This window comes from Narcine bancroftii, chromosome 3 (genome assembly GCF_036971445.1).
Source record: "Narcine bancroftii isolate sNarBan1 chromosome 3, sNarBan1.hap1, whole genome shotgun sequence".
NCBI lineage: Eukaryota > Metazoa > Chordata > Chondrichthyes > Torpediniformes > Narcinidae > Narcine > Narcine bancroftii.
This window is the reverse complement of record NC_091471.1, coordinates 234,905,206-234,919,474: the sequence shown is the minus strand read 5'-3', so window position 1 is coordinate 234,919,474 and position 14,269 is coordinate 234,905,206. Positions and strand designations below refer to the sequence as shown.

General features: G+C 52.2%; 1 protein-coding gene across 7 annotated transcripts; it reads right to left on the bottom strand.

The window, feature by feature from the left end:
- Nucleotides 1–265: 265 nt before the first annotated feature.
- On the bottom strand, nucleotides 266–12,125 carry isoc2 (isochorismatase domain containing 2). 7 transcript variants are annotated; one of them, XM_069922909.1, is made up of 6 exons: nucleotides 12,063–12,125; nucleotides 8,838–8,996; nucleotides 8,255–8,467; nucleotides 7,969–8,039; nucleotides 7,560–7,677; nucleotides 266–646 (listed from the first exon to the last, which is right to left on the bottom strand). In XM_069922909.1, exons 2-6 carry the CDS (start codon nucleotides 8,967–8,969, stop codon nucleotides 566–568), a joined length of 615 nt encoding a protein of 204 aa, XP_069779010.1. In that variant the 5' UTR covers nucleotides 8,970–8,996; nucleotides 12,063–12,125; the 3' UTR covers nucleotides 266–565. The 7 variants fall into 7 exon arrangements, with proteins under 7 accessions (XP_069779010.1, XP_069779011.1, XP_069779015.1 ...); XM_069922910.1 differs by having other exon boundaries at nucleotides 12,033–12,089; XM_069922914.1 differs by having other exon boundaries at nucleotides 8,838–8,992; nucleotides 12,063–12,086.
- Between the last annotated feature and the right edge of the window lie 2,144 nt (nucleotides 12,126–14,269).

Genomic DNA, 14,269 nt, shown 5'->3' with positions numbered 1-14,269 from the left:
AGGTTCTAAACACCTCCATGAGTTCATCCCTCACCCTCATGCCCTCGCGTGACAAATCCTCAGCCGGCTCCACCTCTCCCTGCAGCTCAGGCCCCTGCCTGAGTCCCGGCAACGTGCTCGCCGATACCCTCTGCACCCTCCCCAACTTGACATGTGTCGCTCCTAAGGTGAGTTGTCCAGAATTGAATACAATCTTCCAAGCAGAGCCTTACCAATACCTTGTACAAGTGTAACAGGATCTCCTGACCACAACTCAATAATCTGATGAAGGTATCGAATTTTGTTTATTTTAGCTTAACATGGTGCAGTCAATAATGGAAGCAAATGGAGAATGAGGGGGTAGAGGGAGTTGGGGAGTGAAGGGAGGGAGAGGGGGAGAGTTAGAAGAGGAAAGTGAGAGAGATTAGATAGGGAAGAAGAGGGAAGAGAGAGAGGGAGGGGAGAGAGAAAGGGACAAAGAAAAGGAGGGGAGGAGAGAGGGATGGGAAAGGGAGGGGGAGAGAGCAGGTGACAGGAAGAGGAATGGGTAAAATCTCTGGGAGGTTTGAGTTTGACAAAATATAGATCAGACTTGAGGCCCAAACCTTGCCCCAAATAAGCCGATGAGGTCACTGTCTGGAGAAGGTTCCCTGATGATCTTCTGTACCTAGGGAGAGAGAAAAGGGGTTGTGTAAGCATCTGCAAGCAATATGACTCAGAGTATCTCGGACACGGCAATACGGAGACTGGGAACTGTGCACGGTGCTCCCAGTGTGGAATACGGAGGCTGGGAACTGTGCATGGTGCTCCCGGACTGGGATACGGAAACGGAAACTGTGTACGGTGCTACCGGTGTGTATTACAGAGTCTGGGAATTGTGCACGCTGTTCCCGGTGTGAGATACAAAAACCGGGAACTATGGACAGTGCTCCCGGTGTGGGATATGGAAACCGGGATCTGTGGACAGTGCTCCCAGTGTGGGGGATGGGAACTGTGCACGGTCCTCCCGATGTGGGGCACGGGAACTGCACACGGTGCTCCCACTGTGGGGAACAGGGACGTCAAATTTGCATGGTGCTCCCGGTGTAGGGAATGGGGAGGGGAACTGTACATGGTGCTCCCGGTATGGGATGCGGAGACAAAAATTGTGGATGGCACTCCCATTCTGGGATACAGAGACAGGAAGTGTGTACGGTACACGCGGTGTGGGGGACAGAGACGGGAACTGTGCACAGTGATCCCAGCCTGGGATACGGAGATGGGAACCGTGTACAGTCCTCCCGGTGAGGGGTGCAGACCTAGGAATTGTGTACGGTTTTTTAGTGTGGGATACGGAGACCGGGAACTGTGCACGGTTATCTCGGTGAAGGGTACATGGATGGTAACTGTGCACGGTGCTACAGGTGTGGTGTACGCAGACTGGGAACTGTGCATGGTGCTCCCGGTGAAGGGTACAGGGTCGGTAATTGTGCATGCTGCTCCAGGTGTGATGTACGGAGACTGGTATCTTTGCACGATGGTCCTGGACTGGGATACGGAGACAGGAACTGTACACAGTGCTCCAGGTGTGGGGTATTGAGACAGGAACTATTCACAGAGCTCCCTGTGTGGGATACGGAGACGTGAACAGTGCACGTTGCTCCCAGTGTGGAATACGGAGATGGGAACAATCCATGGTCCTCCCAGTGGGGGATACGGAAACGGGAACTGTGCACAGTAATCCCGGTGAGGGATACGGAAACAGGAACTGTGCATGGTTTTCCCAGTGAAGGGTACAGGGATGGTAACTGTCCACGGTGCTCCAGGTGCTGGGTATGGAGATGGGAAATGTGCACGGTGCTCCCTGGGTGGGATACGGAGACAGGAACAGTGCACAGTGCTCCCAGTGGGGTATTCAGAGATGGGAACAGTGCACAATGCTCCTGGTGCGAGATATGGAGACCGGGAACTGTGCACGGTGCTCACGGTGTGGGGTATTGAGACAGGAACTATGCACAGAACTCCCTGTGTGGGATACGGAGAGGATAACTGTGCACGGTTATCCTGGTGAAGGGTACTTTGCACGGTGCTCCAGGTGTGGTGTACAGAATCCGGGAACTGTGCACGATGCTCCCGGACTAGGATATTGGGACGGGAATTGTGCAGGGTGCTCAAGGTGTTGGGTATGGAGATGGGAACTGTGTACAATGCTCCCAGTCTGGGGTTCGGAGACTACGAACTGTGTACGGTGCTCCTGATGAGGGATGCAGACCAAGGAACTATGTACGGTGATTTCAGTATGGGATACGGAGACCAGGAACTGTGCATGATTTTCCCGGTGTGGCATATGGTGACGGCAACAGTGCACGGTGCTCCCAGTGTGGGATATGGAGATGGAAACTGTGCATGGTGCTTTCGGTGGGGTATACGGAGACAGGGAACTGTGCACGATGCGCCCGGAGTGGGAAACGGAGACGGGAACAGTGCATGGTGCTTCCGGTGGGGGAAACGTAGACGGGAACTATGCCCAGTGCTCCCGATGTGGAATATGGAGACGGGAACAGTACACGGTGCTCCCAGTGAGGGATACGGAAACGGGAACTGTGCACGGTGATCCCGGTGAGGGATACGGAGACGGGAACTGTGCACGGTGATCCCGGTGAGGGATACGGAGACGGGAACTGTGCACGGTGATCCCGGTGAGGGATACGGAGACGGGAACTGTGCACGGTGATCCCGGTGAGGGATACGGAAACGGGAACTGTGCACGGTGATCCCGGTGAAGGGTACAGGGACGGTAACTGTCCACGGTGCTCCAGGTGCTGGGTATGGAGACGGGAACAGTGCACGATGCTCCCAACCTGGGATATGGTGACGGGAACTGTGCACAGTGCTCCCGGTGTGGAATACGTAGACGGGAATTGTGCACGGTTATCTCGGTGAAGGGTACATGGATGGTGTACGGAGACTGGTATCTGTGCACGATGGTCCCGGACTGGGATACGGAGACAGGAACTGTACACAGTGGTCCAGGTGTTGGATATTGGGACGGGAACTATGCACGGAGCTCCCGGTGTGGGATATGCAGACGATAACTGCACAGTGATCCTGGTGAAGGGGACAGGGACGGTAACTATGCACGGTGCTCCAGGTGTGGTGTACAGAGACCAGGAGCTGTGCATGATGCTCCCAGACTGGGATATAGAGACCAGGAACTGTGCACGATTCTCCCGGTGTGGGATATGGTGACGGGAACTGTGCACGGTGCTCCCAGTGTAGGATATGGAGATGGGAACTGAGCATGGTGCTCCCAGAGAAGGGTACAGGGAATGTAACTGTGTATGGTGCACCCGGTGTAGTGTATGGAGACCGGGAACTGTGCACGATGAGCCCGGAGTGGGAAACGGAGATGGGAACAGTGGATGGTTCTTCTGGTGGGGAATATGGAAACCGGTAACTGTGCACAGAGCTCCCGGATTCGAATTCGGAGACCGGGAACTGTGCACGATGAGCCCGGAGTAGGAAACGGAGATGGGAACAGTGGATGGTTCTTCTGGTGGGGGATATGGAAACCGGTAACTGTGCACAGAGCTCCCGGATTCGAATTCGGAGACCGGGAACTGTGCACAGTGCTCCCTGTGTGGGATATGGAGACAGGAACAGTACACAGTGCTCCCGGTGGGGTATACGGAGATGGGAACTATGCCCGGTGCTCCCGGTGTGGGATACAGAGACGGGAACAGTGCACAGTGCTCCTGGTGAGGTATATGGAGACGGTAACTGTGCACGGTGATCCCGGTGAAGGGTACAGGGCCGGTGACTGTCCACGGTGCTCCAGGTGCTGGGTATGGAGATGGGAACTGTGCACGGTGCTCCCTGTGTGGGATACGGAGACGGTAAAAGTGCACGGTGCTCCCGGTGGGGTATACGGAAATAGGAACCATGCCTGTGGTTCACGGTGTGGGGTATTGAGACAGGGACTATGCACGGAGCTCCCTGTGTGGGATACAGAGAGGGTAACTCTGCACGGTGCTCCAGGTGCGGTATACAGAATCTGGGAACTGTGCACGATGCTCCCGGACTGGGATACGGGGACAGGAACTGTGCACGGTTCTCCCGGTGAGGGATACGGAGATGGGAACTGGGCATGGTGGTCTCTGTGAAGGGTACAGGGATGGTAACTGTCCACGGTGCTCCAGGTGCTGGGTATGGAGGTGGGAACAGTGCACGATCCTCACGGTGTGGGGTATTGAGACAGGAACTATGCACGGAGCTCCCTGTGTGGGATACGCAGACGATAACTGCACGGTGATCCTGGTGGGGTACAGGGACGGTAACTGTGCACGGTGCTCCAGGTGTGGTGTACAGAGATCGGGAACTGTGCATGGTGCTCCCGGACTGGGATATGGAGACCAGGAACTGTGCACGATTCTCCCAGTGTAGGATACAGAGATGGGAACTGTGCATGGTGCTCCCTGTGTGGGATACGGAGACGGTAACAGTGCACAGTGCTCCCGGTGCGGTATATGGAGACAGGAACAGTACAGTGCTCCTGGTGTGAGATACGGAGACCGGGAACTGTGCACGGTGATCCCGGTGAAGGGTACAGGGACGGTAACTGTCCACGTTGCTCCAGGTGCTGGGTATGGAGATGGGAACTGTGCACGGTGCTCACGGTGTGGGGTATTGAGACAGAGACTATGCACGGAGCTCCCTGTGTGGGATACGGAGAGGGTAACTCTGCACGGTGATCCAGGTCTGGTGTACAGAATCCAGGAACTGTGCACAATGCACCCGGACTGGAATACGGGGACAGGAACTGTGCAGGGTGCTTAAGGTGTTGGGTATGGAGACGGGAACTGTGTACAATGGTCCCGGTCTGGGGTACGGAGACTGTGAACTTGTAAGGTGCTCCTGGTGAGGGATACAGAACAAGGAACTGTGCACAGTGATATCAGTATGGGATACGGAGACCAGGAACTGTGCACAATTCTCCCGGTGTGGGATATGGTGACGGGAACAGTACACGGTGCTCCCAGTGTGGGATACGGAGACAGAGAACTGTGCACGATGTGCCCGGAGTGGGTAACGGAGACGGGAACAGTGCATGGTGCTTCCGGTGGGGGAAACAGAGGCGAGAACTATGCCCAGTGCTCCCGTTGTGGGATACGGAGACTGGAACTGTTCACGGTGCTCCCTATGTGGGATACGGAGACTGGAACTGTGCACGGTTCTTCCTATGTGGGATACGGAGATGGGAACTGTGCACGGTGATCCTGGTGAAGGGTACAGGGACGGTAAACTGTTCACGATGCTCCAGGTGTGGTGTACAGAGACCGGGAACTGTGCACAGTGCTCCCGGTGTGGAATATGGAGACGGGAATTGTGCACGGTTATCTCGGTGAAGGGTACATGGATGGTAACTGTGCACGGTGCTACAGGTGTGGTGTACGCAGACCGGGAACTGTGCATGATGCTCCCGGTGAAGGGCACAGGGACGGTAACTGTGCATGCAGCTCCAGGTGTGGTGTTCGGAGACTGGTATCTGTGCACGATGGTCCCGGACTGGGATACGGAGACAGGAACTGTACACAGTGCTCCAGGTGTGGGGTATTGAGACAGGAACTATTCACGGAGCTCCCTTTGTGGGATACGCAGACGATAACTGCACGGTGATCCTGGTGAAGGGTACAGGGACGGTAACTGTACACAGTGCTCCAGGTGTGGTGTACAGAGACCAGGAGCTGTGCATGATACGCCTGGAGTGGGAAACGGAGATAGGAACAGTGCATGATGCTTCCGGTAGGGGATATAGAGATGGGAAAAGTGCACGGTGCTCCCGGTGGGGTATACGGAGATTGGAACTATGCCCGGTGCTCCCGGTGTGGAATACGGAGACGGGAACAGTGCACAGTGCTCCTGGTGCAAGATATGGAGACCGGGAACAGTGCACAGTGCTCCCGGTGAGGGATACAGGGATAGGAACTGTGCACGGTGATCCCAGTGAAGGGTACAGGGACGGTAACTGTCCATGGTGCTCCAGGTGCTGGGTATGGAGATGCGAAATGTGCATGGTGCTCCCGGTGAAGGGTACAGGGAATGTAACTGTGTATGGTGCTCCTGGTGTGGAGTACAGAGACCAGGAACTGTGCAAGATGCTCCCGGAGTGGGATACGGAGACAGGAACAGTGCACAGTGCTCCTGGTGCGAGATATGGAGACAGGAAACTGTGCACGGTGCTCCCGGTGGGGTATACGGAGATGGGAACTATGCCCGGTGCTCCCGGTGTGGGATATCGAGATGGGAACTGTGCATGATGCTCCCAGACTGGGATACGGGGTCAAAAATTGTGCAAGGCGTTCAGGTTGTGGGATACAGAGACAGGAACTGTGTACGGTACACCTGGTGTGGGATATGGTGACGAGAACTGTGCACGGTGATCCCGATGTGGGATACGGAGACCGGGAACTGTGCACGATGCTCCCAGAGTGGGAAACGGAGACGGGAACGATGCATGGTCCTCCCGGTGGAGGATACGGACACCGGTAACTGTGCACGGAGCTCCCGGATTCGAATTTGGAGACCGGGTACAGTGTACAGTGCTCCCTGTGTGGGATATGGAGACTGGAACAGTACACAGTGCTCCCGGTGGGGTATACGGAGATGGGAACTATGCCCGGTGCTCCCGGTGTGGGATACGGAGACGGGAACAGTGCACAGTGCTCCCGGTGAGGGATACGGAGTAGGGAACTGTGCACGGTGATCCCGGTGAAGGGTACAGGGACGGTAACTCTGCACGGTGCTCCAGGTGTGGTGTACAGAGACCGGGAACTGTGCACGATGCTCCCGGACTGGGATATGGGGACGGGAACTGTGCAGGGTGCTCCAGGTGTTGGGTATAGAGATGGGAACTGTGTACAATGCTCCCGGTCTGGGGTACAGAGACTATGAACTGTGTACGGTGCTCCCAGTGAGGGATACAGACCAAGGAACTGTGCATGGTGATTTCAGTGTGGGATACGGAGACCAGGAACTGTGCACAATTCTCCCGGTGTGGGATATGGTGAAGGGAACAGTGCACGGTGCTCCCAGTGTAGGATACGGAGATGTGAACTGTGCATGCTGCTCCCGGTGAAGGGTACAGGGAATGTAACTGTGTATGGTGCACCCGGTGTGGTGTACGGAGACCGGGAACTGTGCACAATGCTCCCGGTGAGGGATATGGAGATGGGCACTGTGTTCGGTGCTTGTGGTGTAGGGTATGGAGACGGGAACTGTGTACGGTGTTCGTGGTGTGGGGACGGAGACGGGAACTGTGTACTGTGCTCGTGGTGGGGAACAGAGACGGGAACTGTACGCGGTGCTTGTGGTGTGGGGAACGAAGACGGGAACTGTGTAGAGTGCTCGTGGTGTGGGGAACGAAGACGGGAACTGTGTAGAGTGCTCGTGGTGTGGGGAACTAAGACAGGAACTGTGTACGGTGCTCGTGGTGTGGGGATCGGATACGGGAACTGTACACGGTGCTCGTGGTATGGGGAACAGAGACGGGAACTGTGTACGGTGCTCGGTGTGGGGAACAGAGACAGGAACTGTGCACTCACCTCCCGGAATTTCGGGTGCTTGGCATCTCGAACAAGTTGGAGAAGAGCAGCTTCGCTGGTTGTGATGTATGCTCCACTCTGGCTCAACCTAGAGAAGGCCAGGAGACGGTCGACCTGGCTGGAGGAAGGGGGTTCAATGGAGAACATCATCAACCCCCTCACTGATAAATCGACAACATTCCACAGCCTCTTCCTTTCTTCTCCCTCATTCCCCCTTTCCCCAATCTCTTCCTCTCCCCCTTACTCTTCCCTTGTTCTCTCATCCCTCTCTCCTACCTGCTATAATCTTTCCACCCACTCCCTCACTATCTCCCCTCTATCTCTCTCTGTTTGCCCCTCTCTCTCTCCCAGTCTCTCCACTTCTCTCTTTTTACCCCTCCTCTCTCCCCATCTCTCCTCCCTCCCTCACCTGCGTGATGAACAGGCATCTGCGATCACGTGTACATCTATTCCTCTCTCCAGAAGGTCCAGCGCTGTGCTCTGGAAATAAAATCAGGGGAGGAGGTTAAAGAGATCTAGACCGTGGTAAAGATACACACTCCTGGGGTGGGACACAGAGTGAAGTTCCCTCTCCCCCGTCCCATCACACACTCCTGGGGGGGCACACAGAATGAATCCCCCTCTCCTCCATTCCGTCACATACTCCCGGGGTGGGACACAGTGAAAATCCCTCTCCCCCATCCCATCATACTCACCATAATACACGCCTGTGTCTCTATCCCACAGAGCATAACGGACTGGAGATCGGACAGGCTCCCCAGTTCCCTCTCCACCTCAGGACACAGCATAGTGAAGCAGGTCTTGCTGAACTTCTTCAACCCCTGAGCCCCCAACTCTGGGACAGTGGGACCCAGACCTTGGGGATACTGTTCTGTCACGATGATCGGTAGGTCTAGTGTCTTCGCCCCCTGCCCAGGGGAGAGACGGGTAGAGAGAAGGTGAGGGAGAGATGGGGTGAGGTTAGGGGTGATGGGGGGGTGGATGAGGGGAGAGAAGGGGTATAGAGGAGAAAGGGGGAAGAGAGGACGGGAGAGGCCAATTAGTACAGACTCCTGCAATGCTCTCACCCTCTGTAATTCCACCCCTCCTTTTCTAACCCGTCTCCCCCTCTCTTTCCCATCTCCTCCCTCTCTCTCTCTTCCCCTCTCTCCCACTCCCCACTTTCTGCCCCTTCTCTCTCTCTCCCCTTCCCTCTACACCCTCTCTTCCCCCTCTCCCCACACTCTTCACCCTCTCTCCCCACCCTTTCTCCCCCTCTCCCCCCACTCTCTCTCCCACCTGCAGCATTCGTGCCGACACGCAGACCACTTGAGGGAAGAATGCCACGCTCTCACGGAATTTCTCCTGCATGTCACACAGGAACAGGGCAGTAGACCGTGCTCCCAGCTTCCCGATCCGGAGAGACGCCATCTCCCCTGGCCGGCCAGCCACGTCTGTCTGGACAAAAAGGACATCTTGTTGGAACATCCCAGGGGTCTGGGGGAGGGTGTCACTCATAGAGGGGCCGTATGGACTCCCCTTGCCCCGAGAGTGGTTGTATGGACTTTCCTACCCCTTAGAGGGGTCGAGTAGTCTCTCCTATCCTGAAGAGGTTAAGGGACTTCCCCAACCCCTAGAGGGGTTGAATGGTCTCTCCTCCCCACAAGAAGGGTCGAATAGACTCTCCCTACCCCATAGAGGGGTCATCTAGACTCACCCTACCCTCTAGATGTTTAGAATGGAAATTGGCAGGGCTGTCCATTGTCACCAGCCTTATTTGCATTGGCTATTGTACCTTTAGCTCAGACTATTAGACAAAATTATGAAATTAGAGGGATGAAGGTTATGAATGAAGAATATAAGATTAATTTATTTGCAGATGATGCATTGATATGTTTGATGGAACCGGAATGGTCATTGAAGCAGTTACAAGAGTGCTTGTCGAAATTTGGAGAATTGTCAGGATATAAAGTTAATTGATATAAAAGTGAAATTTTTCCAGTTGGAATAGGAGATTATTCAGAATTTAAAACTATTACAAAATTAAGGTGTGTTTGTAATCATTAATTATCAGTCATTGTATCAGTTAAATTTTGTGCCTATATTAAAACGGATTAAAGCTGATTTGATTAAGTGGAAAGATTTTCCATTAACTTTGATTGGTAGGGTTAATTGTATTAAAATGAATATTTTTCCCCAAATTCAATATTTATTTCAGTCAATACTTTGTTTACTTTCAAAGGGTTTTTTCAGGATTTAAATAAGGCAGTGTGGGAGTTTTTATGGAAAGGTAAATTAGCTCGAATGGCATTGTATAAACTTACATGTGTTAAGTGGACTTCAGTTACCACATTTTCAAAATTATTATGAAGCGGCCCAGTTGAAGTTTATTAGTAGGTTGATGGATCTAGATCAAACTCCTAGCTGGACTAAGGTGGAAATGGCGTGTATTTCTGAGGTCGAGGTACATGAATTTATATTTCGTTGGAACTTGAATTTGTTACAGGAAAATAATATGCCGGTATTGAAACATTTGCTAAAGATCTGGATTTTAAAAAAATAGGGTTTTGGGATCAAAAGATAAATTATCAATTTTAACTCCATTGTATAATAACTAGCTTATTTCTTTTTCAATGTTTAATAATTATTTAAAGAGTTGGGATTCTAGGGTATAAAGACAATACAGGATTGTTTTGAAGAGGGACAATTTCTTTCAATTGAGAGAGATTTGATATATCTGTAAATTCTTTGTGTGTATTACCAATTTAGAGCCTTGGCAAAGGATAATTATGGTAGAGAGATGAATTTACCTACTTTGTCGAGATTTGAGTCTTTGATTTCCTCTGTAGCAAAGAAGGGTTATATTTCGGCTATGTATAATCTGTTACAAGATAATATGGATAAGCCGGATTGGGAAAAATCTAAACTTAAATGGAAAAGTGACTTAGTGTTTATTTTTCCTGAAGATGATTGGGCAGATCTGTGTCCATTAATTAAATGGACTAATGTAAGATATGGAATGGTTAATTATAATTTTTTACATCAATTATATTTGACTCCGGAGAAACTGAAAAAATATGGGTTTAGTAATTCAGATTTATGTTTTAGATGTGATTCATGCATTGGAACTTTTTTACATGCTGTTTGGACTTGTTAAAGTTCAACCATTCTGGCAAGGAATTAAAGTAGTTTTGGAAAAACTGTATAACTTTACATTACCATTTCACCCAACGATTTTCTTGTTGGGTAATTTGGTTTCGTTGAGAGGTTGGGTTTGGATAAAATTCAAATTGCTTTTGTACATTTTGTGTTATCAGTAGCACATAAATGTGTCACGAGTACTTGGAAAGACAATACAGCGATTAATATACTAGGTTGGCAGAATGAATTGAAAACTTGTATTGTTTTGGAAAAAATTACCTACAATTTACATGATAATTATTCCTTTTTTGTTAGTAAATGGTCTCCGTATTTGGAATATATATATATTTAGATAGACGTTGAATTGTTCTTAATATTTATAATATTTTTATATATATAATTTATATTTTTGGCTCCCCTTAAGGGAACTGTTTGAAGGGGTGGGAGGGTAGGGTTGGGTTTTATATATATCTTTGTAAAATTAATTTTTGATTATTATTAGATTGTATGTTATATTTTTTCTATCCTTAAATAAAGTTTGAAAAAAGATAGATGGATAGAATGGACTCACCCTATCTTGTAGGAAGTGTCAAATGGACTCAAAACCCCGCCAGGAGGGGGGGGGGGTCGAATGGACTCTCCCACCCCTAAGGCCTTGAATGGACTCCCCTCACCCCCTACCGCTTAGAAGTGATGAAAGGACTTTCCTTATCCTCTGGACTAATTGAAAGGACGATCCCTACCACCTAGACATGTTAAATGGACTCTCCCGACCGCCTTGTGGCACTGGAGTTTCCCTGTCCCCTGGAAGCATCATAATAGCCCCTCCCTACCCACCAGAGGGGTAGAATGACCTCTCCCAAACCCCTAGAGGGGTAGAATTGCCTCTCCTATCCCCAAAGGGGTAGAATGGCCTTCCTCCACCTCGGGGACCCGATGCACCCTCGCTACCCCAGGAGGGATCCGCCATGAGGCCTATTAGCCATCAGACAAGCCGAATGGCCTCCCCTGCTCGAAGAGGGGCCAAATGGCCTTTTCCGTCCCCTGGAGGGGAGAAAGGGCTCGTCTGACCCCTCGAGGAGGGGACGGAACCGCGTCTACTGGATTTGGGACAGCAACCGGAGGTCGGGCTGAATGGCCTGACTGTCTCCCTCCCCTCCGCGCGCTCTCCTCCAATCCACCGCGCGGCCCGCGCCTCCACCCTCCCCCACGTGGGGGCGGGGCGGCGGACTGATTTACAGGAGACGGCGGCGGTGAGAGGCCGGGGAGGACTCCACTTCTGGGGACTTGCGCTTCCCGATGCTGGCGCCGGTCCTCCGCCTGGTCCAACAGAATGCTCGCATCCTTTCTCACCGCCACTTCCTCAGACGCGTCCGCTCTCACCTTTGGGCGTCACCTTTCCAATGCGCAAGCACCGTCTCCCCAACGCGCAGGCGCCCCCCCCCCCCCCCCCAACCCCTGCCGCCGCCTTTCTGGCGCGTGATGCCTTCTGGGAGAGGTAGGTCGCCATGGCTGCTCTAGTTCTTCCCACCGCCATGGATTAAAGCGATGGTTAAATATTATGGTAAAAATTCAACGCTAGAGAAACTCAGCAGGTCAAAGAGTATATTTTATAAAGATAAAGATGCACAACCAACATTTCAAACAAAATTATAACGTCGTGGCCTCGGTAGGTTGTCGTCGGCCATTGGCACTGCGCCTTCGGTCAGCTGGAGTAGCCTCTCCAGGGCACACGCCAGGGCAGAATTGATATGATGATCCGACTGTTGCCCATGTAGTGGGACCCCAACCGCTCTCCCTTCTCCACACGTGACAGGCCCAAAGGAAGGAGGAACGTTTGGTGCCAGCCATGTCGCTGGAGTTGCTGGGTAGCCGCCTCCGCGACACTGACTCTGAATCTTTCCATGGGGCTGCACCCCGAAGGCCTTTCCTGTGAGCATAACCGCAGAGGTTTGAAACCAGGAGTTTTCCCCCTCTCCTAGATGAATCAACACCCGTGGTGAAGGAAACCCCCCCCCCTCCCCCCCACTGAGATCAAGGCCCTTCTCCCGTCAGTGAGAACGGCTCCGCTGGGCAACAGAACGATGCCACACGTGAAGGGTCAGGAGTTGGACTTGGTCGTCAGAGGCGCACGCCATGGAGAGCATTTGTGTCACAGAGGGAGCTCGGCTCCACCACCACCGTTCAGCTATGACAACCGTTAGATATAACGAGTTTATTGACGTATATAGTGTATGTCAACTGAAAAACCTCACAAAGATAAACGTATACAGAGCCGTTGTCATACCCACACTCCTGTTCGGCTCCGAATCATGGGTCCTCTACCGGCATCACCTACGGCTCCTAGAACGCTTCCACCAGCGTTGTCTCTGCTCCATCCTCAACATCCATTGGAGCGCTTTCATCCCTAACGTCGAAGTACTCGAGATGGCAGAGGTCGACAGCATCGAGACCACGCTGCTGAAGATCCAGCTGCGCTGGGTGGGTCACATCTCCAGAATGGAGGACCATCGCCTTCCCAAGATCGTGTTATATGGCGAGCTCTCCACTGGCCACCGTGACAGAGGTGCACCAAAGAAAAGGTACAAGGACTGCCTAAAGAAATCTCTTGGTGCCTGCCACATTGACCACCGCCAGTGGGCTGATATCGCCTCAAACCGTGCATCTTGGCGCCTCACAGTTCGGCGGGCAGCAACCTCCTTTGAAGAAGACCGCAGAGCCCACCTCACTGACAAAAGGCAAAGGAGGAAAAACCCAACACCCAACCCCAACCAACCAATTTTCCCCTGCAGCCGCTGCAACCGTGTCTGCCTGTCCCGCATCGGACTTGTCAGCCACAAACGAGCCTGCAGCTGACGTGGACTTTTACCCCCTCCATAAATCTTCGTCCGCGAAGCCAAGCCAAAGAAGATTGTATGTGCAGTACTCTTCTGAAGATCAGTACTCTTCTGAAGATCAGTCCTGGAGCCTCCACGTTGATGCAATCACGGAGCAGGCTCGCTAGTGGCTATAGTTTGTGAGGTGTCTGAGGAAGTTTGGTCTGTCACCAAAGACTCTTTCAAATTTCTGCGGGTGGACCGCGAATATTCTGGCCAGTGGCATCACTCTCTGGAGCCAATGCACAGGACAAGAATAAACTCCAGAGGATCGTTCACTCGGCTTGCAACATTCAAGGGCACCAGACTTCACTCCATTGAGGACATTGACATGAGGCAGGGTCTTCAAAAAGCAACCTCTATCCTCAAGGACCCTCCACACCCCCCAGGCCAGGCCCTCTTCACTCTGCTACCAGTGGGGAAAGGGTCCAGGAGCCTGAAGTCGAGCATCTTCCCCACTGCCACCAGATTCCGGAATAAGGACACTTATTTTTATATAATTTTTGGGAGATGGTTTTAATATGAGCATTTGCTGCAAAACACTGAATTTCAGGACTTGTTCATGATGGTAAATCCAGATTCTGATGTATAATCAGATCACAATCAACTTTAACTTATTTACATCCAAAGGAGAAGAGAGAGGCAGGGGGAGAGAGGGAGGGGAGATGGGGAAAGGGGAGGGAGAGGAAGGAGGAGGGAAGAGATGGAGGGAGG